Source organism: Anolis carolinensis, chromosome 1 (genome assembly GCF_035594765.1).
Source record: "Anolis carolinensis isolate JA03-04 chromosome 1, rAnoCar3.1.pri, whole genome shotgun sequence".
NCBI lineage: Eukaryota > Metazoa > Chordata > Lepidosauria > Squamata > Dactyloidae > Anolis > Anolis carolinensis.
This window is the reverse complement of record NC_085841.1, coordinates 166,698,483-166,725,660: the sequence shown is the minus strand read 5'-3', so window position 1 is coordinate 166,725,660 and position 27,178 is coordinate 166,698,483. Positions and strand designations below refer to the sequence as shown.

General features: G+C 38.7%; 1 protein-coding gene across 1 annotated transcript; it reads left to right on the top strand.

The window, feature by feature from the left end:
* The first annotated feature begins 798 nt into the window (after positions 1–798).
* Positions 799–23,602, top strand: mrps31 (mitochondrial ribosomal protein S31). Its single transcript, XM_003215293.4, has 7 exons — positions 799–964; positions 4,818–5,105; positions 7,010–7,165; positions 17,072–17,215; positions 18,379–18,452; positions 20,180–20,323; positions 22,224–23,602. Exons 1-7 carry the CDS (start codon positions 891–893, stop codon positions 22,481–22,483), a joined length of 1,140 nt encoding a protein of 379 aa, XP_003215341.1. The 5' UTR covers positions 799–890; the 3' UTR covers positions 22,484–23,602.
* The last annotated feature ends 3,576 nt before the right edge of the window (positions 23,603–27,178 follow it).

Here is a 27,178-nt window from a genome sequence, read left to right as displayed (position 1 = left end):
ATATATCTGTGGAATAATGTCCAGGGTGGGAGAAAGAACTCATGTCTGTTGGAGGCAAGTGTGAATGTTGCAACTGGCCAGCTTGATTAGTAATGAATGGCCTCACAGCTTCAAAGACTGGCTTCTTCCTCCCTGGTGGAATCCTTTGTTGGGAGGTGATTAGCTGGCCCTGATTGTTTCCTGTCTAGAATTCCCCTGATTTCTGAGTGTTGTTTTTTCTTTACGGTACTGACTTTAGAGGGTTTTTTTTGTAATACAGTAGAGTTTCACTTATCCAACGTAAACGGGCCAACAGAACGTTGGATAAGCGAATATGTTGGATAATAAGGAGAGCTTAAGGAAAAGCCTATTAAACATCAAATTAGGTTATGACTTTACAAATTATACACCAGAACATCATGTTATACAACACATTTGACAGAAAAAGTAGTTCTATACGCAGTAATGTTATGTAGTAATTACTGTATTTACGAATTTAGCACCAAAATATCATGATATATTAAAAACATTGACTACAAAAATGCATTGGATAATCCAGAACGTTGGATAAGTGAGACTCTACTGTACTGGGAGCCAGATTTTGTTAGGAATTATGGGAGCTAAAGTCCAAAACACTTGGAGGGCCGAAGTTTGCCCATGCCTGATCTATCTATATACACACAAACAAATAACGACGATTTTTGAGGATTTTACTGCGCAGCCAGTACGACCTCTTTGGAATAGACCTTTCCTTCCACAGCGGAACCAACGCGCCGAGGGTGTTGGTTTCTGGCCGGACAGCTTTCCCGTGACGGAGCCTTACGGCGGAAGTGCCTCATGGGGAAGGGGGGCGTTTCGTCGGGCGAACAAATCGGCCGTCCTTTGGGTAGCTCGTTGCCTTGAGGCGCAGGATGTGGCGGAGGGGCGTCGGTGTCGGGCTCCTGGCCCTGGGCCCTCGTGGGAAAGGCGCTCTGGGGCTGGACAGGTACTTGCAGCCCGAGAGAGAGAGAGAGGCCCCTTCCACGCAGCTGAATAAAATCCCACATTTTCTGCTTTGAACTGAAATATATGGCAACATGGACTCAGATAACCCAGTTCAAAGTAGATATTGTGGGATGTTCTGTCTTGTTACTCTGGCTTGTATAGCTGTGCGGAAGAGAGAGAGGAGGGAGAGAATCCTCTCAGGCATCCAGTCTAGTTCTGTCTCTTGGCCTTGCTTTTCAAGGGCAGTGAGACTCGGGTGGGGTATGTATCTGCACTGCAGAATGAATGTAGTTTGGTGCCACTTGTAGTGCCTGGGCCCAATGCTATGGAATCCTGGGAGTTGTAGTTGAGTGAAGCAGCAGCCCTCTTTGGCAGAGAAGGCTCAAGGCCTTGTCGAACTCATCATCGGAGATACCTTGCATCCGAGTATGATTGCCTTTCTACAAGGACCTGATCACATTGGGATATAATCAATTTCTGAGAATGTTTGAGAATTATTTCAAACAGGTCCCATCACATGACACTTGCCCCATCCTGTCAGTATTCCGTTGACAAAGTGTCGCAGAAATAATATTTGAGGGTGGGATTCTAATCATGTTTTCTGAAATTTATGTATTTATCGTGTCAGAAGCAAACTGAGAACTCAGTCCCCATGTAAACTGCCTCAAGTCCCTTCTGGGAGATGGGGTGGGATATAAGAATAAAGTTGTTGTTATTATTATTATTTATAATGTGTAAAGTAGCAGCCAATAATGAAAGGACCAAGGCAGTGACATCTCAGGCCTATCCCTTGTTTGGATATCAGCCAGCACACTAATGCCTTAAATCAAGAAACAGTTTTCTAATATCTACAGAGATACTCGCAGGGACACCACAGAAAGTGAGATTCCAGAAATAGCAGGCTATAGGAAATTCAATCAGTGGCTGAGACTGGATGAGCAACTCCCTCCTGGTCACACAGAATGCTGGGCAACTTGGAAGATGCTGAACAGACTGCACTCTGGCACCACGAGATGCAGATCCAATCTCAACAAAATGTGACTACAAAGTGGAGTCCACAAAATGCAAGTGTGGAGAAGAGCAAACCACAGGCCACCTACTGCAATGTAGTCTGAGTCCTGCCACATGCACAATGGAAGACCTTCTTATAGCAACACCAGAGGCAATCCAAGTGGCCAGCTACCGGTTAAAGGACATTTAGCATAATGCCAAGTTTTTAATTTTGCTTGTGTTTTTAAATACATTACAACTGTACCCTCGATTTCACTTCTGATACGATAAATACATGTGTAATCTAACAGTGCTTGATCAAACTTAGAACCCATTGTCCCAAGATCTAGGTATTCAAGAATAGAAGTTGTCTAATGCACTTCTTCTTAAACTGTGCCCTGACACCCAAATGGGGGGCCCATAACATTATTCTTATTAATAATAATATGTTTATTTATCTCTAATTTTTATCTCCACAACAGAAACTCCAAGTGGCTTACATTAAAAGCATTTAAATACAATTTAAATTCCAAATATTTAAACACTGAAATAGAATTAAACATACATGGTGTTACAAATGAGACTACAACAGAAGTTATATTATACATTGATATCTGTGGGATCCAAAGTCGGCTTATGCTCAAGTCCCATGAAATACATTGGTACAATGAAATGGTATCAATTATATAAAATGGTAAAATCCCGTTTTGCTTTTTGTTTATGTGTGTATTATATAACGGTGCTCCATGCAGTCATGCGGGCCTCATGACCTTGGAAGTGTCTATGGACAATGTTGGGTCTTGGGCTTAGAAATGGAGATGAGCACCAACTCCCAGAGTCAGACATGGCTAGATTTAATGTCAGGGGAAAACCTTTACCTTTCACACACACACACACACACACACACACGGAGTATTTAAAGACATAGATGGTTGAATCCATAGATGCAGAATCCATGGATATGAAATACCATCTACAGCAGGGATCCCCAAACTAAGGCCCGGGGGCCGGATGCGGCCCTCCAAGGTCATTGACCTGGCCCCCGCCCTCAGTTTTATAATATAATATTTTATATCAGTTTTAATAATTTAATATATTGTATTTACATATAATATTGATAATATTATGTTATACAATATAATACTAATAGTAATACCATATAATAATATTAATTATATGTTATATATTACATCTATATATATAAAAGAGTGATGGTATCACGGCAGCGGACAAAACAACAAAAGTAAACACCTCGCAACCTTGAAAATTGACAGTACAACCTCTCATCCATGCCTCTACGTTGATACAACAAAAAGAAAAGAAAAATAAAGTCCTAATTAGAGGGAGAGGAATAATTGTTTTTATCCAATTGCTGCCAGTTAGAAGGCTAAGCTCCGCTCACTTGGTCTCCTAGCAACCCACTCAGCCCAGGGGACCCTTTACCTTAACTACCACCAATTCCTCAATACTTTATTTCCCATACCACCATACTTTGCCACAGCAACGCGTGGTCGGGCACAGCTAGTAGAATATAATAGTATAGAGGTATAGTTCAATATAGTAATATATAATGCTAAAATTGTGTTATGCTAATAATATAATATATTGTATGTACATACAGCTGCTCTGAGTCCCCTTCGGGGTGAGAAGGGTGGGATATAAATGTTGTAAATAAATGCAGTAAATAAATAATTAATTTTAGACTTAGGCTCGGCCAAAGTCTGACATGACTTGAAGGCACACAACAACAACAACAACAATCCTAATTAACCTGACTATCTCATTGGCCAGTAGTAGGCCCACACTTTCAACTGAAATCCTAATAGGTTTATGTTGGTTAAAATTGTTTTCATTTTTAAATATTGTATTGTTCTTTCGTTGTTGTTGTTGTTGCACTACAAATAAGATATGTGCAGTGTGCACAGGAATTTGTTTGTATTTTTTTTTCAAATGATAATTCGGCCCCTCAACAGTCTGAAAGATTGTGGACCGGCCCTCGGCTTAAAAAGTTTGGGGACCCCTGATCTACAGTATATACGTATTGTATATAATATAATTCAGTACCTTTCCTTCCAGGTTGCTTCCAAAAGGTCACTGGGGACTTAAGCAAACCGATTCGCATTTTTGTCACCTTGTTTTCTTTCAGAAATGTTCTGTAAACCCTGGAATCTCAGGAACTGTATTTTTTGTTTGATTGTTAATATGTTTTAAAACTCATTACTTACATACAGTACTTTTGCATAACTAATGACTCTCCGGAATAGAAACTGCAAACTTGTTTTTACACTTTCAGCGCAATACTCCTTCCATCCCACACTTTTCTATTAAAAGGTACAGTTCAGTTTTGCATGGACCGTAATATATATTTGAAAATAGAATTGATTTTCTCTGTGCCACCTTCAAAGATAACTAGAGAGGGAGATGTAATACTTGGCTGAAAATTCTTTGCATTGAAACCTTGATTCCAGAAACTCTCAGATACAGATATTTATGTACTACTGATCAAATGACCAGCTTTCTTTGGCTAGTCATTTGCTAGTTAAAATGTCTAGTTAAGACTATTAGAAATCTATTGTCTAGTGAAGTTCAGTAGAGACATAGCTCTCTGATAGAAGGCATGTACAATATATTTTGAGGCAAGAATATTCTGGACTAAAATACCAGAGATAAATCATGACAGATGCTACAGAGTGTTTTGTAAGAATACAGAAATGCTGCACATCAGTTGTACATAGTGCTATTACCGTCTTCATGTTTGCTATTTGAAAACCAGTGGGAAAATGGGCTGGACAATAAACTTAAGCATGACCAGTGTATAGTATGTGTCAGTAACCTCCATGTTATTGGTTTTGTTTTGTTTTTAGTAAGGCACATAAATTATTGGGCACCAGCTCTGTCTTTTGTACCAAGGAAGATGAACCATCCAACAATGCAGATACAAAGACTTTACCAAATCAGGAGAATAAGACAGGAGCAACGGCAAAGAAGAACTTGCTGAACATCATTAGTGGAATGAAAGTAGAAGTAAGTTCAAAGAAGAAGTTCCAGATGCTGAAAGCTCAGAAGACTGAGACCCAAGTGAAAGATTTGCCAAGGAGTATGGAGAGTGCAAGTAGCATGTTCCAGAAAGCAACAGAAGAAAAAGCAAAGAGGTAATTTTCTTGTGTGTGCTTTCATGCACCACTGCTAGATGAGTTGCAGTTATTGGATGCTGTATTTGCTTGCTTTGAGTTAGGCATCGCAAGAAATGTCAGCTCCCTGAACAAATGCTTTTGTTGTAATGCAACAAAAGTGACATATCTTCAGAACACTTGTAGCTTTACAATGTCTTTATCTATCTCTGACATAGAGTGCTGGTGCCTCATTAAATTATCAATCCCATTATTTCATATAATTGAGACATGGCAGTTAAACCACATTCATTCTGCAGTGTAGATGTACACTTGATGTTGCAGTCAATCCTATCTGTGTTGCTTTGTTGAATTAATTTACAACTTCAGCCTCTTGTTTTGGCTCCTCAGATTTACATGGCCAGAGTTGCTCCTTCCCAGACTAGTACCAGTAGTGACATAAGGATTATAGTAGTTCATTTATTTATTTACCATATTTGTATCCCACCCATCTCAACTCAGAGGGGACTCAAGGTGGCCTTACAACAGGCAGCAATTTGATGGCATACACACATATACTAAAATAACAGTTACAATTAAAACCAAACTATTTAAACATAAATTATTAAAACAACAATTAAAATCATGCCATTTATAAAACAAATTGCAGGAAATAAATAAGTGGACTTTAAGTACCGTATAGTCTCATGAAAGCTTATGGTTACTGTTTTCTCTTTACATCTTAATTTTCAACAAAACATCTATATTGTTAACATAACTACTACTACTCCTACTCCCACAGTCCCCCAAAAGAACCATATTTCCAATTCCTAACCTCATAGAACATGTCATTTAAAAATCTCTTTTAACCATCCCATTCTTTCTTTGTTCTCTCAATATCTAGCATACTTGAAAATGTTGCTTTTCTCAATCACTCCTTCATGCTCTCACACTTCACCTTATTTACTTTATTGTCCATTTCTACCGGCACATTCTGTTCTGGATTTTATGAATTAGTCTCCTGTTTTAATATTGTATGTTTTTTGTATGCTTTTTGCTGATTTTAACGATTGTTTTATTGTTATTGATATTTTACTGGTATAATTGTTTTATAGTCGTGCTATTGATATTGTCTTATCGGGCTAGGCCCCATGTAAGCCGCCCCGAGTCCCTTCAGGGAGATGGGGCGGGGTATAAAAATAAAGTTGTTGTTGTTGTTGTTATTATTATTATTATTATTATTATTTCTCTCTCCCAGCCTATCTTACCATATTTTTTCTCAAATTGTAGGAAAAATGACTGACAACTGTCAAGCATCCTTTCAGTGTTTTAGGCTACAAATTCTACGACCCTTGCTATTAATGGTATTAGGGATGTATTTGGAAGAGAAGTTGTTGTTAACTGTTATCAAGTCAACTTTGGCCCCTTCTATACTGCCATGTAAAATCCAGATTATCTGCTTTGAACTGGATTATATGGAAGTGTAAACTCATATAATCCAATTCAAAACAGATAATGTGGATTATTTGCTTTGATAATCTGGATTATATGGCAGTGTAGAAGGGATCTTTGGTTTATGGCCAGCCTATAAATGAGATACCATCAAGTCACTATATCATAATGGTAATGCAGTCTTCCTCTTTCCTACTGCTTCTACATTATCAAGCATTGCTGTCCTTTCCTGAGAGTACTTGATTTACAAACCAGGTTCAAAATCCTAATAGCAGTATTAGCAGCTAATAAAGTGCCATTATTTTCAAAATTAAATTTGACAATCCTGAAAATCACAATTTCATCTAAGCACAGTGTGAAGAAGGTAACCGTGTTGTTTAAAGCAATCACTGCAAATTTTCTGTGATTAATTTCAAATGACTGATAAAATGGAGGAAAAGCAAGGAATTAAAAAAAGACAAATGACTTCAGTTTGCACCTGTTCCTTCCAACAGCAAGGAGATCAATCCAGAGCTAGTAGCAGCAGCCTCCGCAGTTGCATCTTCACTGCCTTTTGACAGAAAAAGGACAGTTTCGGAATTGGTTCAACTGCTGAAGAAGCACAAGGACATCACTGACACACGCAAAAATGGAGATGCCACTGACATAAGGTTTGTAATTGCGGTGCAAATGGTAGTATTACACTATACTCTTCATTATGTTTGCCACTTGTATCACAGAAATTATTGCTCTATTTTTTCAAAAAATGTGTACTTGACTTTTGTAGCCTATATTCTCAAAGTCACATGTTCACTGAATGTAGTTGTTTGTTGCATTTATCTCATTAGAATAAGAGGCCACATATTTACCTGTCTTGGTCTCTGCAAAAGAGTTTGAAGAGACAATAGAGTAGAAAGTAGCAGTCTTGAATGTCGGACAAGGAAACTAGAGTTCAAATCCGCTGTCAGCCATGGAAGCCCAAGATGCAACTGAGCTCAGCCATGGAAGAAAGCAATGGCAAACCTCCTCTGCATCAAACTTCCAAAAAAAACCACACATAACAAAAACAGCAAAGCTTTACTAATTATGTTTGAGGACTGTCTAGTTCTGATGTTAAGAAGGAATCTAAAGACTTATGCTGTGCATTTTTGGTCTCTCTTGGGGCCCTTCTAGGCCCCTTCTACACTGTAATATAATCCAGATTATCAAAGCAGATAATCCAGATTATCTGATTTGAACTGGATTATATGAGTCTACACTGTTCATATATTCCAGTTCAGAGCAGATAATCTGGATTTTATATGGGGCCTTGGATCTCTGCTTTTATGCACTTTGGCTTTGTCCTTCAACATCTAAGAGAGAAGGCAGACACTGCATCACAGTCTGGAAGGGGAGAGAAGCCTTTATCTGTCATCAGATCCAAAAATGACAGAGTTCAGTTGAAGACAACATCTGGTAATCCTCTCTTGCCTTTTCCTTTGAAGTAGATGATGAGTGTAGCACTGCAAGCATGTCTGATTTTTTTTCTGGGTTCAGTTGCTTTCATAAATTCCAAATTAGAGTGTAAAAACAGAGTGACAACGATAAGTGACATAAATAGAATTGCAGCAATTTCAGGAGCTTTATGTGAAAGTGATACACAGTAATGGCTTTGGCGTAATGGACAAACTTGAGGCATGAATTAATTGGTGAAGTTGTCAAGTGCAGTCGTGCTAATATTGTTGAATAAACTGAGCTCAATAAACAGCTCAAAAATCTGTTGGAACCCCATCAGGTCAAACTGGCTACTCAATGACATAGCTTTCTGTTAGGCTATTGTTGAGCAGCTTATGTAAACCAAAAACACAAAATAGATGTACTGCAATGCAATGCATAGTATCATAACTTGGAAGAGACTACAAGGGCCACCCAGTCAAATCTTGCTCCTTCGTGTTCACTATAATTCAGATGGATTAACAGCAAATCAGTAATGATTATTTAAAAGACACATCTAGCCAATTCATGTTGAAGGACATTTAGATCCTTACCCATGCCATTATGTGCAGAATAGTAGAATACCAATACACTGCCTGGTCTAAGACATTGGATAGGCAGTCTAATTTTCTAGACATACTTGGCAGACACTGTTTTGTAGGTGGGAACATTTTCCTTCACTCAAAGTGGAGGATTGAATATTCAGCTGCCATTACTGATCCAATATCATTAATATATCCTCAAACTCTTGTTGGTAGATAAAGCATTCATCTTTTCTAAAACTAACTGCACCTATACTGTGGAATTTCATTCCATTTGTATTATACCAGTGTGAAATAATCTCTTTTACCGAACGTGTGTTAGACTAACATTTTTTAAAACTCCAAGTATTTTGATTTGCAATGTGTACTTAGCAGTTTCTCATCGCACAATTATTAAAATGTGTATCTCTTCCTATCAGGAACCAGTAACTCTGTATATAATACTTATACTCAAGTTACCTGTCAATTAATTTAATAGGATTTTCTTAAGCAAGGAATACTCAAATGTGATCTTGATAACCCCTTCCTCTGAAATACAGCCTTCAGTACCTGCTAGTCATTGACCCTACTTAACTTCCAAGATCAAACTGGTATTATTATTATTATTATTATTATTATTATTATTATTATTATTATTATTATTATATTTATACCTCAGGAGCCCCCAGTGGCACAGTGGGTTAAACTGCTGAGCTACTGAACTTGCTGATGGAAAGGTTGGCGGTTCGAATCCGGGGAGCAGGGTAAGTTCCTGCTGTTGACCCCAGCTTCTGCCAACCTAGCAGTTTGAAAACCTGCAAATGTGAGTACATAGATAGGTAACGGCAGGAAGGTAACGGCGCTCCATGCAGTCATGCTGGCTACATGACCTCGGAGGTGTCTATGGACAACACCTGCTCTTCAGCTTAAAAATGGAGATGAGCACCAACCCACAAAGTCGGACACGACTAGACTTAATGTCAGGGGAAAACCTTATTTATACCTCGCTTTATCTCCTCAAAGGGGACTCAAAGCAGCTTGACATAAAAGCATTATAATACAATTTAAAATATACAAAAATGCAAACATCAAAATAGAATTGTTTATACCTCAGGAGCCCCCAGTGGCACAGTGCTTGTTTTCTGTTGCCCTGCAGACTAGGACACGGAACAATGGCTTCAAACTACAGGAAAAGAGATTTCACCTGAACATCAGGAAGAACTTCCTCACTGTGAGAGCTGTTCGACAGTGGAACTCTCTCCCCGGGGCCGTGGTGGAGGCTCCTTCTTTAGAGGCTTTTAAGCAGAGGCTGGATGGCCATCTGTCGGGGGTGCTTTGAATGCGATTTCCTGCTTCTTAGCAGGGGGTTGGACTGGATGGCCCATGTGGTCTCTTCCAACTCTACTATTCTATGATTCTATGATTCTATGAATTAAACACAAACAACACTAAAAAACATCAAAACAATTAGAAACCACAGGCTTGGTGCCTTTAAGATATTTAGACCTATACCCTAGTTATTACTTTATGTTAATACTAAAAAAAACAATATGTCTCAAGGCATGTTAAAGACTAATAGATTTATTACGCCATACATTACCTGTCTGGAATTTATATTAGCAGTGCCTCTTAACATGATGAGGTCATGTACAATTTTCATCAGAGTGCAATTACTTTCCTCTCAAAGGTCACTGATAAAAAAGTATGTCTAAATCCCCTGTGCTCTGCTAATTGTTTTTGTCACTTTATGTTCTTACCAGAAGCTTCTATCAGTTTCGCTCTAAACACTTTCTTACCAAGCCCAACAGTAGTTGTATTAGTATCCATTTTTTCCAAGGCAAGTACCTTAAATCCTATGCTGGGAGAAAGGAGGGGCATGAAATAAGTAAGCAACTAAATAAATAACTCAACAAGCAAGCTCTTTTCCTGGGGCATGTTGTCCCATGTCCTCTTAAAATCAAAGTAGATTGCTCTGTTGCATATCCCTCTTGCAAAACCAGTTATCTTTTCCAAATATAAATAAGTAGGACGTTCTTGTATTTCTCAATTGCTTAATTGCCTGCAAATAAATCATGGCCGAGTTACTTCCCTTTGCAGTAACAGAATATCACCTGTGGATGTCACTACTCTACAAAATTTTCACCCATCAGTTTGTTTTTGATATGGAGTATTTACTAAATGGAAATAACAACAGGACAGAATTTTGGGGTGGAATGTATTTCTCTCTGTGGAAATTATGAAACCTTTAAAAATATTAAAGGCTTCAGCTTCATTACAAATCAAACAAAATGTAAAAAGAACATCTCTTCAAATGTAGAGTTGATCAATACTGGCCCAAAAAATGATACATCCTTCTTTATTTCCTTCCCTGCGCCCAATAGTAACCTGGGTAAGATGGGTCTATTGCAGGTCTTGTTGAGTTCCAGCTTCAAGGATCAGACTGTACTCAAAAGTCAGGCATTTTTCTTGAAGGAAAGAAGAGCTCTTTCAAGCGAGTTTGCTCTTTTATTAGTGTGGCTGCCAAGGAAAGGAGCATGGCTAGCCACATCATGAAGGAAGTAAACAGTGGCATCTTTGCCAGCTCAACTTCTTTCTGGTTTGCTTGTCACACTGACCGCAAGTGATGAGTAGAGCAGCACTTTGCATTCTGGCTATTTCCATATCAAAAACCAAATGCCTAAGATTTTGAACGTTTTAGCCAATTTGGAAAAAAAAAGCTTTTTGCCATCTGTTTTGCTGGCCTTTTTTGGCATCCATGCATGTAAATTGAGTACTTGTGAGACATGCGCTTTTTCTGCACGTTTTCGAAGATGCTTCTGTTTATAGTTAAATATATTAAACTTTAGAGGAAGCAGTGGAGATTTCCCCATTTCCATCACTCATATTTATTTATTGAATACAATATTTATATCCCACCCTACATCAGGGCGTCTTACAAATAGCGTTAAAACACGTTAAACAGGTTACACATTGTAACAAGCCAAAACATTATAAACAATATAATGTGATAAAAACAGAAACCTAAAACTTAAATGTTGTATAATTATATACATATAAAACAGTCTGTGGGTTGTATGAATGAGATCAATAGGCCTTGATGCCAACTAAGTTTTAAATTAGCATTTAAATGACATGGAATGACTGGAAGCCAGTCAGGCTTCCAGAGGGAGAGCATTCCACAGTCAGGGTGCCATAGCTGGGAAGGCTCTCTCCTATGTCCCTACACATTGTATTGACTTCACTGGTGGGACTAAGGCCCCTTCTACACTGCCATATAATCAAGATTATCAAAACAGATAATCCAAATTATCTGCTTTGAATTAGATTATACGAGTCTATACTGCCATATAATCCAGTTCAAAGCAGAAAATCTGGATTTTATATAGCAGCATAGAAGGGGGCAAAGAGAATGGCCAGACCTAGTGTTTACAATCACTGGTACTGTGCTGTTTATTTGGATCCAGGATATGTCTCATATTCTTCCCTGTGTTCTAAATTGCTATTCTAGGATTTCTTGTTCTTTTCAACCCTTCCACTATTGCCACTGGTTATGTGTTAAGAGCCAAAATTCATCCTTGCCTGTTAAAGACTTTAACTTAGGGCCCTTCCACATCCATATAACCCAGAATATCAAGGCAGACAATCCCACAATATCTGCTTTGAACTGGGTTATCTGTGGCATACAGCCGTATAACCCGGTTCAAAGCAGATAATGTGGGATTTTATACAGCTGTGTGGAAATGGCCTTAGGAACTTGAACATTTTTCCAGACCAGTTTGGAAAGGATCCAAATGACCACATTCAAGCAGTGACTAGGCTAAAGGCACTGATCAAGACCAAGGGAAGAATAAGAAGGGTCTTGCCAATTTTGATAATTTCTCAGGAAGCACATATATAGCACAGCTCAATTTTCTACACAGCTTCTCGGAGGCAAGATCCAATGTATCAGATCTGTTGTATACAGGGTGTTTAAAAGACAAATGGTGTTAAATACCCTTTTATAGAATCCTAGAGTTGGAAGAGACCACATGAGCCATCCAGTTCAAATGCAGGAAAAGCAAAATCAAAGCACCCCTGATAGATGGCCATGCAGATTCTGTTTGAAAGCCTCCAAAGAAGGAGCTTCCACCACTCCGAGGCAGAGAGTTCCACTATTGAACAGTCCTTACAATCAGGAAGTTCTTCTTAATTTTAAGGTGGAATCTCCTTTACCTTAATTTGAACCCATTGCTCCAAATCCTAGTCTCCAGGGCAGCAGAAAACTCTTCTTTTTGACAGCCTTTCAAATACCTAAACATCTGTGATTGTTAATTATAATTGATAACAGAAGGAGCTTTACGATCCTTGTTTCAGCTTTAAAATGAGTAGTGAATAGACAGTTGAAAACTATAGTTTGTCCTTCCTACTCCCTGTGGTGACTAGAAGGCTTTCCTGCCTTGAATGTGTCTGTGGATTGTGTGGTTCAGAGCTATACCTAGAGATGCCATTCAGTCTGCAGCCACAAGTCATGCCATACAACCCATTCTCAAGGCTAGGAAGGGGATAGTGTTACCAGCAGAGTACCATTGAGTGGAAATGTTTGTGTGACGCAGTGCCTATTAATGATGCTGCAATGGAAGGTAAAGTGATTTGCAGGTCTTGCAAGCCACAGTTCACAAGGAGTTCAAGCCTGAGGCATTATCTGGATGTCAGGCTTGCAGCTTTTGTTTTATGACCCTTGGGAATGTGTTGACTGGGTGCTGGGGACTTACTGTGCTACCAGCCTTGATTCATCTTGGTGAAAGTGGAGTAAGAGGTCGCAAGTTAGCTTTTGGCTTGTTTTGGTCCAAATTTAGGGAACTTTAGACCCTCCAGATCTTTTGAGTAAACATCCTCCAGCTAAAGCCAGCATAGGCACTGGTATAGGGTTGTGTGGAATGTAGTCCAAACATCAGGGAAAGACCAAACATTTTCTGCCCTTGTTGAAGTCAGGAAAACCTGCAGAGTACCAACTAGCTTTTATTTCTCCCCAGTTTGATACGTGGGGTTCCATAAGTTCACTGTTACTGCAAATTGCATATCTATACACATAATAAAAGTGAAAATCTGTATGTGTGTGGCTGGGATGCCCACTTTCACAGACAGGCTCCCACCTCCACAAACAGCTATAACCCCCACCTATGAGGAGACACCAATGGCCCTCCCTCCAGTGACATTGCAGGTTACAGCGAGTACCATGAACATGTCCAAGAGCCCTGCCAATGTCCTCCACAAACACAATACTGCCCACCACCCAAGTGAAGGCTTTCATACAGGGACAATTTCATCCTTGATTTTATGTGTTTCCTCCACCAGAGACACCTCCCAGTGTTCCTTTCTCTCTTCATTGGTGTGGAATTTGCATAACTCCGCCTCTCAACCTTTTCCTATTCTTTTCTATGGCACACAGCAAACAGAGGAATAGATCTAAGCAACTGAACATACTAGAGAGAGAGGTTTGGGGAGAATTCACCATTTTTACAGGAGTTGTAGGTACTGGGGTGTATAGTTCACTCTGAACTCCACCAATGATAGACCTAGAACTAACTTGGCACACAGAATCCCCATGACCAAGAAAAATAGTGGAGGTCTTTGGAGGGATTTATAGGAATTGTAGTTCACCTACATCCAGAGCGCACTATAAATCCAAACAATGATGGATCTGGACCAAACTTGGCATGCATACCCGATGTGTCCAAATTTGAATACTGGTGGGTTTTGGGAGGAATTTTGGAGTTGTAGGTACTGGTATTTATAGTTCACCAATGAGCACCGTGAACTTCACCAAAGATGGAATTAGACCAAACTTGCCATTCTGAGGCCCCATGACCAGCAAAATATACTGGAGGTCTTTGGGGAAAATTCACCTTGATTTGGGGGAGTTGTAGATCACCTTCATCCAGAGAACATTGTGAACCCAAACTTGGCACACATACCTGATATGTCTAAATTTGATTACTGGAGAGGTTTGGGGGAAACTGATTTTCCTTGCTGGGAATTGGAGTTCACCCACAAGCAGAGAAACTGTGACCTCCACCATTGATGGACCTCTGGTCCACACTTGGCACACAGAATCCCCATGACTAACTCAGGGGTTTGAGGGGACTGATTCACCATATTGGGAGTTGTAGTTTACCTTACAGCCAGAGAGCACACTGAACCCCACCGATGACGCATCTAGAGCAGACTTGCCCAACATAACAAACTCTAAGTACTGGTGGAGTTTTTCAGGATTAAGCTGGCATGATGTGAGTTGTAGTTCACCCACAACCTTATGCATTTTGTACAATTTAAAAAATGATTTTTTTCAAATAACCTGGGCAATGCCAATACCCAAGCTAGTCATAACTATAAAAAAAGAAACTATTCCAGAGTTTTTGCATAAGATATCCACATCGGATGATTACTTCTATTTTGAGATATTTTAAAAATCTAAGGGCAGCAGACTTGTCCTGAGTCAATATATGGAGAATTTGGTCAAGTAGGTAGAGCTTGGTGAGTTGAAACAACACAAGCACGAATGATACAGGATTCTGGGAGCTGTAGTCCAAAGAGTAACTTCTCAGTTCTGATTGTGCCCTCCATGTTGTTTCTTTTGCAAAAAGCTTGGTCACTTTGCCTGGCACAGAGTTACTCTTGAGTACATTTGAGATCAGGAGACTTATGCATCAACACTGTGTTGATGCAGCTGTGTTGTCCTTTGGATCCTGTCTCAATTCAGGGACCTCATGCTGGCCTATGAAGCCCTCCCTGGCACATCATGAAGACGCTTTTCATCATATGAATGCTCACTCTTTACCTCATCTTTCAAATCTGACGTTTGCAAGTTAAACAGACCAGGGCTTTCTCTGTTAGGGCCCCAAAACTCAAGGAAGCACGGAGTGTTAACATTTGTTCCCACTGACTTTGAGAAAAATGTGTGGAAAATGTCTTTTGTCCTGGCGTGCCTTTCAGGGAGTGGTGGACTGAATTCCATTGCAGCCATCTAGGGTTTTTTTAATGTTATGTATTAATATGACTATTTAAGTGATCAATTATTTATGATTTATTTTTTTCTAAGCAACCCTAAATTATCAACAGTGATATACTGTGCCTATTGTGTATGAAGGGGAGATGTGGCATACTGTGCCTTTAAGCCACACTTTCCAGTTGGTACACCTGCAATGTATTTAAACTACTGATGGTATGGAATAGAGGGTCTTGGGAGCCAAAACATGAGTAGTAACCTTCTTGGTGCTTGAATAAACACCTTTACTACAGGACTCTGCTGGATAGTGAGTTTGTTATATACGAAGAATACTACGAACAGTATGATTTATTTCTTTTGAAAATATCCCTTATACCACTCTTTAGCTAGAGAGGTTCTAGGAGCACTTTGAAGATCTGTAGAAAACAGAGAGCCCTGCTTTACAGCTTATAGTCAAAAAGTTACCACCCCAAAATAAATAGGATAAATGTGGAGAGGGGAAGAGAAAGGGAAACCCGGGTGCATACATACAAATGTAACATAGCTCAGGTGGTGGACGTCATCTTCATCTATGGCAGTGGTTCCCAACCTGTGGTCCCCAAGAACTTGACTATGGTCCGCGGCCTCACTGTTACTACACCATTGCAACGAGAGTGATTGGTCCTGCGAAACCCTCTTATAGTGCCAAGGCAAGGGGATGTCGGGAGGAGAGAGACTGACTACCCACAAAAGGCACGACAACAAGCTTCCTGACTGTTGCTTTCCCTCCTCCTCCCTTCCCCTGAGCAGAGCTGTTCCGTGTGGCGCCTGGAAGCAGGGGCACCTTGGTTTCTTCATTTTGATGCCTGTTCCTGGGTTTATTTGGGGTGCTGCTTCAGAAAATTGCATTGGATAGAACACATCATCTCTATTATTTAATATGGTTTTCTATGGGCAAGCAGATAGCTACTACTGCATGGCATATGTTCTGTATCGGAAACGAGAGCTGATGTGGTCTATCCAATGCAGTTTTCTGAAGCAGCATCCCAAATAACAAACTGTCACGCTCACTTCAAACGACCAGCATGAACACAGATCAAAAGAAGCTGTTATCAAAACCAATCTTTATTGAAGAACACACGACTTGGAAAAGTCGAGAATGACATAATGTTTACATACAATCATTTTTATTACCTTTGCTACAACGTCACATCACACGTAAATATCATCACCAAACTCCACCCCACATATCACATTTCTACCCCTACAACACCAACTATTCATTTAAGCTGTTTTGATTCTCACTCCAAAAGTTCCCATGCTCCGCGGCCAGGTGTCTGCATGAGCTATCGGGGAGTGCTTGATTTTATGGCTCCAATTCCAGAGCTTGCAGACTCAGCTCTGGGAATTGGCTCCATGACAACAAACCCAATCTAAAGTTGACCAAAAACTGATTGTAACCTTTTTGGTATTAATGTTGGAGAGTGGTCCCTGGTCAAAGTAGTCTCTGGTCAAAAAAGGTTGGGAACTACTGATCTATGGGGTTGATGAATACTGTGAAGGAAGAGTATTCCTGCTCTGTACTGAATATGCATTGTAACAGATATTCTTAATTTTAGCAACATTGTTACAAATATGAAGATTGGGAAAAATCCATCACAACGGGATGCTTTTAGGGCTTCCAATCAAATTCAGTTTGATGACGACGGGCGAGGTTATACAGTTGATAGAAGTGTTCTTCGCGATTACAGTAAATTCAAAAGGTACTTCTTTTGATCTTCATCTGCATGTTCCTGCATAATTCCTATAATAAAAGGTGATCGTCATTTATCATTTCACACATGTGGTGCAAGATGCTTAGGAAAGTCTTGGTTGCTTGGGATTCCTACATTATGCATTCTGAGCGCCATTCTCACTTTAGGCACTCTGCCTGGGTTGAGAAGTGGAACAAGATATTAGCCTTGTCATGTTTTCAGGAAAAAAGCTTTTTAAAAAACCATTTTAAAAAAAAGCAATTTCAGAAAAATAAACATCAGGTAAACAAATTATGTCTAAAAAAGAACATAATTCCATATTGTTATGATGAGCTGCTTTTCAAAATCCAGTATGCAAAATTTTGGGTCCAACGTGCATATTCCTCAGAATGTATATTCAAGAGGAAAGGAATAGCAAAAAAATGGGACATATACCTGTAGGCAGGGTGTTGGTTAGACCAGAGCTGATGCAGCATAAGAATCCAGGGTATAAAGAACTCAAAAAACACTGGAATGTACCACCATTAGTAGTGTACATAGTGTTGCACAGATCTACCATAGAAACCTATTTGGAATAGAAGTACATTTGGCTTCCCCCTTTTGCCAGTTTTACATTCACAATTTTGATAATTCTTCATTGCTGTATTTGTCATTGCCTCTGCTGCTGCTCAGCACGTGAACAACAACAATAAACATTTCTCTAAGCATCATCGAGTCCTCCAATGTGGTTCTGTGGGCAACTTCTGTTGGTTATAGAATTGCCCTAGAGGACCTAGCATTGCCTAGAGAAGTGTTCACTCAGGTAAAACATAGCATATCTGGGTTTTTTATCTATATTTGTGATTTTTGCACTTTCATGTGGACACTGCACCCCTAAAGTGTGGAGGCACTACAGCAGAAGCAAATTGGAGTGTATGCATTTAATTGGTAAACACTTTAGTTTATAATAGTCTGTCTTGCTCTCTTTCCTTAAGAAAACATTTTCTTACGACTTGGAAGATGCATTTGAAAGCATAGGGGAAAGCCTGATGTAAATGCATCAGTCACAATAAGATTTCCAGTTGAGCTTGACAGGATTTCATACACTGATATGTGCTGTACTATCTGATTAATACATTGAGAATTAATGGGTTTTAAATGGTTAAAATATTTCTTCTTTCTTTTCTGCCTAGAAGAGGGATATATTCTGGAAAAAGATTTAACATCTTCCCTCCTGCTTCTGAAACAGAAGCAGCACTGGAAAAAGGTTAGTGGAGACCCAAAAGTGAGAAATAAGACAAGAATATAATTTCATAAAATGCAACCAATCCATAATTCTGCAGTAAATCCATTGGTTAAGAGTTTGAAGGTCATTTGTGTGCTGTGTCCATGTAACTAGAAAAGTCAGTTTGTTGGGGCATATCTGGGTCCTGGAATCTGGTACAACCACTACACAATAATTTGATATGCCCTAAAGTTTGAGTGGAAATTTTTAGAAGCCTGGCTTTTAGATATATGTTTGAAGATGGCATGAAAACTAGGATTTTATACACTAAGGTTTATTTCTGAATAAATGTGCATAGACTTACATTAATAGTGTTGTATAATAAAAAGAGAGGTAAGGTTAATTAGTCATTGCACATATCTGTTGGGCTTTTTAATTATTATTATTATTTTATTTCTTACCCACCTCTCTCATGGCTCAAGGAGTTACGACATTGCTAAAGCACATAATCAAAACACATAATCATTTAAAAACACTCCATAAGACACACATACTAAAACATATTTCCATATAACTATTCCTTCAATTCCATTTTATGATTTACTTTTTATATGTTTTACTGCATCGCTTTTTAAGTTGTTAGTTGCTTTGTGTCTGTATTCAGAAGGGCAGCCCAGATTTACTCCAGATACTCCATTCTTCCCTTGTCACTACTTTTCTACCTCCTCTTTCTACTTGTTATCTACTTATGGGTGGATTGAACCCCTAACCCCACCCCCCCAACTACAGTCCTGGTGGTCCCTATGTGTGCAAGTTGCTATCTTCCATTTGATTTGAGGCGAGTTGCTAAGACCAATGCGGATATTTGATCCTAAGGTCAGAGGACAGGAGCTGTATCTCAGTAGGAGAGCACAGGCTTTGTGTGGAAAAAATCCTGCATTCAATTTCTGGCCTCTCCAAATAAGACGGGGAAAGTCTGCAATCCAAAGTCCTAAAGCAAAGGATGGTGAAAGTCGGAGAGGAACTGAATCTCTGTGGTTAAATTATGTCAGGCATGAGTGTGGTGTTTGCTTAAGGAGTTCACAAAAATCATATTCTTAGAACAAAATTGTCCATACTGCCTATCTTCTTCACAAGGATAAGGTTGTGTATTCTGATGTAATTTTATAAAATTCTGAAGTCACATAGTAATATCATTTGCAATTCCAGAGTTGTGTTTTTCACACTTGGAATCCCAGATGTAGTTGGAAAACAACACCCAGAATAAATTGCTAGCCATACTAGATGGCAATGGCAAAAGTAGTCATTCAGCCAAACCTAAGATTTGGATTCAGTTTTCTAGATAACTTGATCATTAGACCTAGTGCAGGTGAAATGAACCTGAATGAAAATTCCTATTCAATGTGGAATCAAGTATAGAGTGCTAATGGTTCAGTTTACTAGGCTATGATCTTCGTTAAATATGATCATATTAAGCAAACATGACATCAGCACATTCCCTCTCACTGATGCTATATCTTTGATGTGCTGTTACAATTTCTTCCTGGGACTGTTGAAAGGCACCATGAAAAGACACACTGATGTGGCAAAAAGAACTGCATGTGTTTCAATACATTGTGCTTAGGATAAGTTTGTTTTGATGATTCTGATGAATAGGTTTCTGTTGAAGTAACCAAAATACATTCAAGTCTGTTTTTGTAAAACTTGGCAATCTGATGCCTTGCGAGTTGGATGTATGTATATATACAAACCTTCCTATTTGTTCATAGTGTCGACACCAACACTTTGGGATCTGGAACTTGCCAAAGAAATCGAAGCAATTACTCAGCAACCCCCTCTGAATGCTTTTGAGGAGATGATACAGTGGACAAAAGAGGGGAAACTTTGGGAGTTCCCAATTAACAACGAAGCCGGTAAGAGACATGTCGAAGTCTCCATTCAGTTTTACTTCCTACAGCCTGTAATACAACAATGTCAGTTTCAGAGTTCACTTAATTGGTTATGAGACTTGGATTTTGGCTGCTTTCAAGTATTGTTGACTATTCATCTGTTTTTTAAATAATCAAAACTCAATCTACACCAGCATTAGCCTGAGTTGTATCCAGTTAAGTTCCACTAAATGACTGAATTAAAGGCCTGTTGCTCAAGCAACATGAAATCTTGAGTTTTGGTGACAGATTTAAAAAATGCAGACTGGTCTTAAATCTCCTGGTTTGCACATTTACTTGAATGCAATAGCAATTTTAATATATACATGGCTGTAAAAGGATTGATTGGTTGGTTGGTTGGTTGGTTGGTTGAGATAAAGTGGTTTACAACAACTTAAAGTATAGCAAAAGGATATTAATACAAAAATTATTGCTGATATCTCAGTTAACTGTTACGGGGACGCTTTAAGCTAAATAATTTTATCCTTGTTATGTTGTATTTTAATGGTATTGAATTTTAACAGGCAAGATCTTTATGTCAGTTCATTTATGTAGTACTTTTATAATGTTTTATACGATTGTCCTTTTATACGGTTTAATATTGTTGGTGTTTATGTTGTTTTATATTGTTGCCTTTTATATATTGTTTTATCTGTGAATGAGTATAGCCTTTGGTCTAAGCATTAATAAACAGAATGGATATTAATACAAAAGTTAAAAGAATCAAACCATGATTTTATTTGAGTTTTAAAAACACATTTAGGGCATAAAAAATAACAGACGCAACGCCCTTCATTAAAAACTCCATCTGCTGCATTTAGTTGAAAAAAACCCCCAACGACTTGCCTAAATAAAAAGGTCCTTGCCTACTGGCAGGAAGACAGCAAGGAGAAGCCAACAGATCCTCCCATGCGAAGGCTTTTGGCAACTTGCGAGCCACCAAAAAGGCTCTCTGGACAAAGTAATGTCTCCATTTGGTCCTCGGGGAATAACTAAGGGCAAAAGGCAGAGCGTGGGTGGAAAAGAAAACCAGAAAACGTTCTTTGTTTATAGAACACATTTGTCTTTCTTATTGACTCCAAAAGGCTTTCAGGAAGACTTGCAGATCGCAGAAATGTGACAGGACTCCTCTTTAGGGTTACAGCCTCAACACAAGACAGAAAGAAATGGGATTGGGAAGGAGGAGATGGAATATAAACTCAGGCGTTTGATGTTTTCTGTATTGTGTAGGCAACAATGCACTTAGTTTAGCAGATCACATATTTAAATTGAAGTCCAGCTTCTTCTTCCTCTGGTGGCTAAGGCAGTAGCAGTTAGCTGCTGTGGTGCGCCGGGCAGGGAACTGGGGTTGTCTGCTTGACCTGGATCCAGGCCTGATCACCAAATATTGCTTTCTCTCATTCTGAAAGCATTGGTTTTTCCAGGTAGGCAAGGTTCAAGTCCAAGAGGCAGAACAATAGCAGGAGGGTGGGAACAAGCTGGCACAGTCATACCTCTTAGTCACTTGTTGACTGTAGCAGTAAGCTTCCTTATGTGCATCTGGCATCACAGATAGACTGTCCTTATTACCCAATATCAGCTCAAAACAAAGTGCTTCCAGAGGAACACTGTTCCAATGCTGAGAAATGAACCATCAGGCAATAAATTTAATCAGCCCACAGACTGATTCACAGTCAATATGTCACGAGTTGATGCAGCATAACAAAACTTATATTATCAGAAACCAGTGAGCAAAGTTAATTGGATCAACGATAAAACAAGGGCTCTCCATTAATTGTGGTATCGTCATTAGCTTTCTTGTATATTAATTCTCAGAGGATAAATGTCTACTGATGGTTTTGAAGCAGTTTGATGTTTTAACATCTACTGTGGTTGACTTCTTTAGGGCTTGAAGACAATGCTGAATTTCATGAGCATATATTTATGGATAAATATTTGGAAGACTTCCCCAGGGAAGGACCAATCCGCCACTTTATGGAGCTTGTGACTTGTGGACTTTCCAAAAATCCATACCTAAGTGTTAGAGAAAAGGTGGAACACATTGAATGGTTTCGGGATTACTTCAAGGAAAAGGAAGAGTTGCTTAAGGAAATTGAAGCGCACGAAAAGGAAATGTTGATCCAAGCAGAGAACCTATCAAAGTGAAAATTGTTTTGAAAAAAGAATACTACAGTGGCTCTGTGTAAATGTACCCTGGACAGATACAAAATCCAAAGTGGAAAAAAATGACTATAAAAGTTCTATCTCAACAACTATTACTGCTGTTATAGGAGATGGTGGGGGTCTATATGTTATATATATGACATTGGCAAAGGTTTTCTAATTCTGTTTTGAGATTGTTCAAGGAAACATTGTCACTATCTTTTGTTATCTCAATATAGCCTTTCCTATTTTAAAAAACTTTGTCCAGAATTAAAATGAATCCAATGAACAGAAAGGAGTTATAGTGGTATATAAATGATCATTGGTAATTCTTTTTCATGATTTGCCAAAGCTTGATTTTTGAAAATAAATGTTCTGTCATTGTGATGAGAATTGCACACATTGTTTTCTTTCCCAGCTCTTGAAGCAGTTCAGTTATTGTAAACTCTTCTATTTGACACTTGATTATTTCTTTCTATAAAATAACCATGGCGTATTTGTTTGTTTTGCAAACCGCAAGCAAAACAGATAGTGCTGGTATATAACTTGGTTTATCCCTAGCCATGAGAGCTGAGACCTGTAATCTTATTTATATTTAACTTTGGTTTATAGATCATCATCCAGTAAGTCATCCTTCCCAAAAATAATGGTTCAGATGCAGTTTGCTCCTAGAACTGATGAAAATAATAAATGGAGCTATTTGATCTCACTCAGTTGCTTCATATAAATAGTAACACTTCTGTGCTAATGAGGTTGTTCTGAGTTCCTACTGCTACTTGAAATATTTATAGATTTTATTTGGCAAATGTGAATCACTTCATACTCCGTGTCTTTCTCAACAATTAGGCAATCAGTTGTCATGTCATTTTCTTCTTTTCATTTGGCCTTTAAAATTATTTGAATTATTAAGTTGTCAAGGGTCTGGCTTGCGCCAGTGGAAATGAATGGCAAAGTCAATGCTAACCCCAGTAACAACTCAACACAGAACTGTCAATTTTTTGCCTGTATCATAAATTCCATTTTATATGATTATACCTTACTGAGAGCATGGATGTTTTTATGGTTTTGTGTATTACCCCCCCCCCCACCCCCATCCCAATAAAACAAATACTCATTTTTCAAGGAGTAGAGTCTGTTGGTTCCCAGGAATAAATTTAACATAAAGATTAAATCTGTGTCTATTTTGACACAGGCATTAATATTCATTCCCACAGTGCAAATCATGGAACTGTGTTTTCCCCCCTTTCTGTTATTTGTAATGTGCTTTTAAGGATGGGAACTCTTTCATAAAGTTATCTCTTGCTCTTTTACTATGAGCTCCAGGCAGTTTTTCTTTTTGTTTTACTCTCATTTCTAAGAATATTACGAGGTTGAAGTTATAATAATATTTTTGTTCAATTTTACTTTTGAACTAGAATTATTATTAAATCAGATCACATCTTTATTTCCAGCTAAGACTTTAAAAAGATGTATTGTGGTGAATAGTATAGTAACACATGAATGGTTGAGACAGGTTTAAAAATGGGATAGAATGAAAACATTGTCTTACTTTTAACTAACAGTATTCACTTGTTTATTTTTCTATTCAGAAAATAGGTTAGCTGTGACTTAGGAAAACCATTTTAACTATCCCAGAGTGTGGTAGAGGCTCCATCTTTGGAAGCTTTTAAGTCCAGGCTGTGTGTCGGGATTGTCCTGCCTCTTGGCAGGGGGTTGGACTGGATTGCCCACGAGGTCTCTTCCAATTCTATGATTCAAAACATTATTTACAACCCTGGCTTGTAGTTATTTACAACCATTATTATAGTCAATACTGAATATTGTACAAATAGTTGTTTTGGTTGAAAACAGAAGCAAAAGTTTCTGTTCTCCTATTACGACTTTGTGGGAGTGTGTGAGTTCCAGGGTTCATCCCTGCTCAGGCATATAGTGCTAGCCAACCACAAAGGACAACTTAACTTGGAAGACTAATAGCAAAATGTTGTTTCTATAATTTTACTACTAATTCACTATTCTATGCATATGTGTGCGCGCACACACTTATATATGTGTGTATATGTGTGTGTGTATACACCAACACACACGTCTTTTTATAATTATTTATTAGATTTATAAGAACAAACTAATCAAACTAATTTAAAATAAAAGAAACCAGAAACCAGGAAAAGGGATAAAAAGATAACCATATATACAGTTGTCCCTTTGCAGTTTTTAGTGGATTTGATTATTCATGGATATGATTCAAACTGTTCTCCCTAGGATTCTCTTGTTCCTTGAGTGTGGTGCTATGATCAACTTCTTCCACTCTTGTGAAAGACTTTCCTAAAGCCCTCCAATACAATTCTGTTGTCAGCTTTCACAGTGTCATCCTGGAAGACCTAGAAGATCTCCCAGGTAAAATTATAGCAATTTCTTGTGGCTGTTCACTTCCATTGGGGTCCTGTGTCCCAAACCCCAGTGAACGTGAAGGGATGGCTGCATGTGAACGTATGAAACTACAACTAAAGATGAAGCCCAAACACAATATTAAAACACTAAACTCAAACTGAAAACTGAAATCATAAATATAACTTGATAGAGTAAACACTAAAATACTAAAGGAACTCTGCCTCTCCCATTCAAATGGTAATAAAAACAACCAAGAAAACTATATTATTCTACTAAATATCTAAATTAAACTACTAAAGTTATTAGAGCTACTAGTAACTATAACCACTGGGTTTTACATTGTTAGATTTTCTATATCTCTAACCACTTCTCTGTGCTTCAGTTTGCTTCCAGGTTTTATCAAACCGTAATCTTGCTGCTGTTGTCAGGTAGTGAAGCAGTTGTCTATATTTACAATCCAGTTCTTTTATTAAGGTATATAGCTTTTTCATATGAGAATGGCAACTATAGTTTGATGAGCCGAACACACTAATTTGCAAAGGAGAACATAATAACAGACACGGTATGAGAAGCTGAGATGTACATTGCTGTACTTAAAGTCTGTGAAGCAGAATACAACCCAAAAAGCAAAATTTTTGTCAAGAGGATTTGCAATTTTCAAAAGCACATGCACTGATGATTAATACATCTATATGTGTTCTTTCATGTGATTTCTGTGGTTGCTGCACAGTGAAGGTTGCTTAGGATTCACAGAATGAGTGTCTGTATTGTGCTACAGGCACAAAGGATCATAGGTTGAAGCTGATCAAAGATACATTTCCCTTATATCACAATATCCTCTCCCACAAGATGTCAGCATTGGTCTGTTTCGCTGGGCTTGCTATCCACAATATTTTCCTAGACCAGTGAAGTGTAGCCTAGCAATAACTGAACAACAGCCTGTTAGAAATAATTGCTGCTAAACAATGACACCAGCAAAACGCTGATGCAAAAGTGAGTCTGTCTCTTCTGCAAGGAGATTGCTAATGCTACATCCTTGCGAATGGCATTGACATTAATGTTCTAAATTTAATCTTTTCTTTCCAAGGCAAGCTCATATTTGCATTTGAGATGTATCCATGCAGCCCAGAAAGCCAATATGGGGCATTGGTTTGAATGTGGGATGAGAACTTTGGGAGGTCATGATTTGAATTTCCGCTTGGCCATGGAAGCCCACTGGGTGACCTTATGCAGGTCACACACTCTCGGCCTCAGAAGAAAGCAATGGCCACCCCCCTCTGGCCAAATCTTGTCGAGAAAACGCTGTGATCTTTTTGCCTTTGGGTCGCCTACATTAGAGATGACCTAAAGGCAAGTAACAACATTGGTTGAGAAAGACTTGAGGCGAAGAAAGGTTGGGAAGTGCTACAACAGGTAGTAGCAATAGAGAATATAGAATAACCTGTGCTTTGTTTGTGGTCAATTATTTTTGACTTCTGGTCCCGTGAGATGTGCGTCTTACTTTTGGCCTGACCCAAATGCCTCCTCATCCTCACTTAGTTCAGCCGTTCTGTGTGGTTTAGCACTCAAATTTCCTTCCTGTGCTTTTGCTCTTACTCACTTTCTGCTGCCTTGAACTTGAGAATGCCTAACTGCCCACACCCTGTTCTTTTACACAGAGGCAACCCATCTGAATGTATTTCCTTTTCTCTTTCACATTCTGTGCTTTAAAAAAAAGCTCATGGTTTCATTTTAATACAAAGCTTACAAGCCCATTGTTAGCTAGCATAGTAACCTCTCTGTTGCCTCAAATATCCTGTTAAGAATTAGGAAACTGACCATACAGCTTTAAGTGTGCATTCTATTACTCATGCTTCAGAAATGTTATTATAAGTTTAGGGAGTAACTGAGAGTTAAAAAGATAAACGAGCCAAAGAAACCAGTGGTGACATTGAACGCTACATAGTTTATAACAATTGTAGTAACTGTATATCTCATACGTGTCTCCGGGTGACGTTGGACTACAAATCCCAGTAATTTTAGTGAATAGTGAGGGTTGCTGGGAGTTGCAATCCAACAACATCTGGTGTTGTATTTCCCTTCCCTGTTTTTTGTAAACACGCACTCTAGTGGGCTGAACATAGAGGAGCTATACTTGCTGTGATGCAAAATATCATGAGATGGCTTAGTTCTGAATTGCTAGGTAAAACCTGGCTTAGTCTTGTAATGCTAATTAAGATTTGCTAGCTTTGTAGGAGGTCTGCTTCTTTGTATGGTCCTTCATCTTTCAACTTATGGTCACCCCAGGTATTTCAAAGACTTCTCCCAGGC

Coding starts and splice junctions, on each gene's coding strand:
- mrps31 (XM_003215293.4), top strand. CDS start 891: ATGTGGCGGAGGGGCGTCGGTGTCGGGCTCCTGGCCCTGGGCCCTCGT. Junction 17,216..18,378: donor GATTACAGTAAATTCAAAAG/GTACTTCTTTTG, acceptor TTTTCTGCCTAG/AAGAGGGATATATTCTGGAA. Junction 18,453..20,179: donor AGAAGCAGCACTGGAAAAAG/GTTAGTGGAGAC, acceptor ATTTGTTCATAG/TGTCGACACCAACACTTTGG.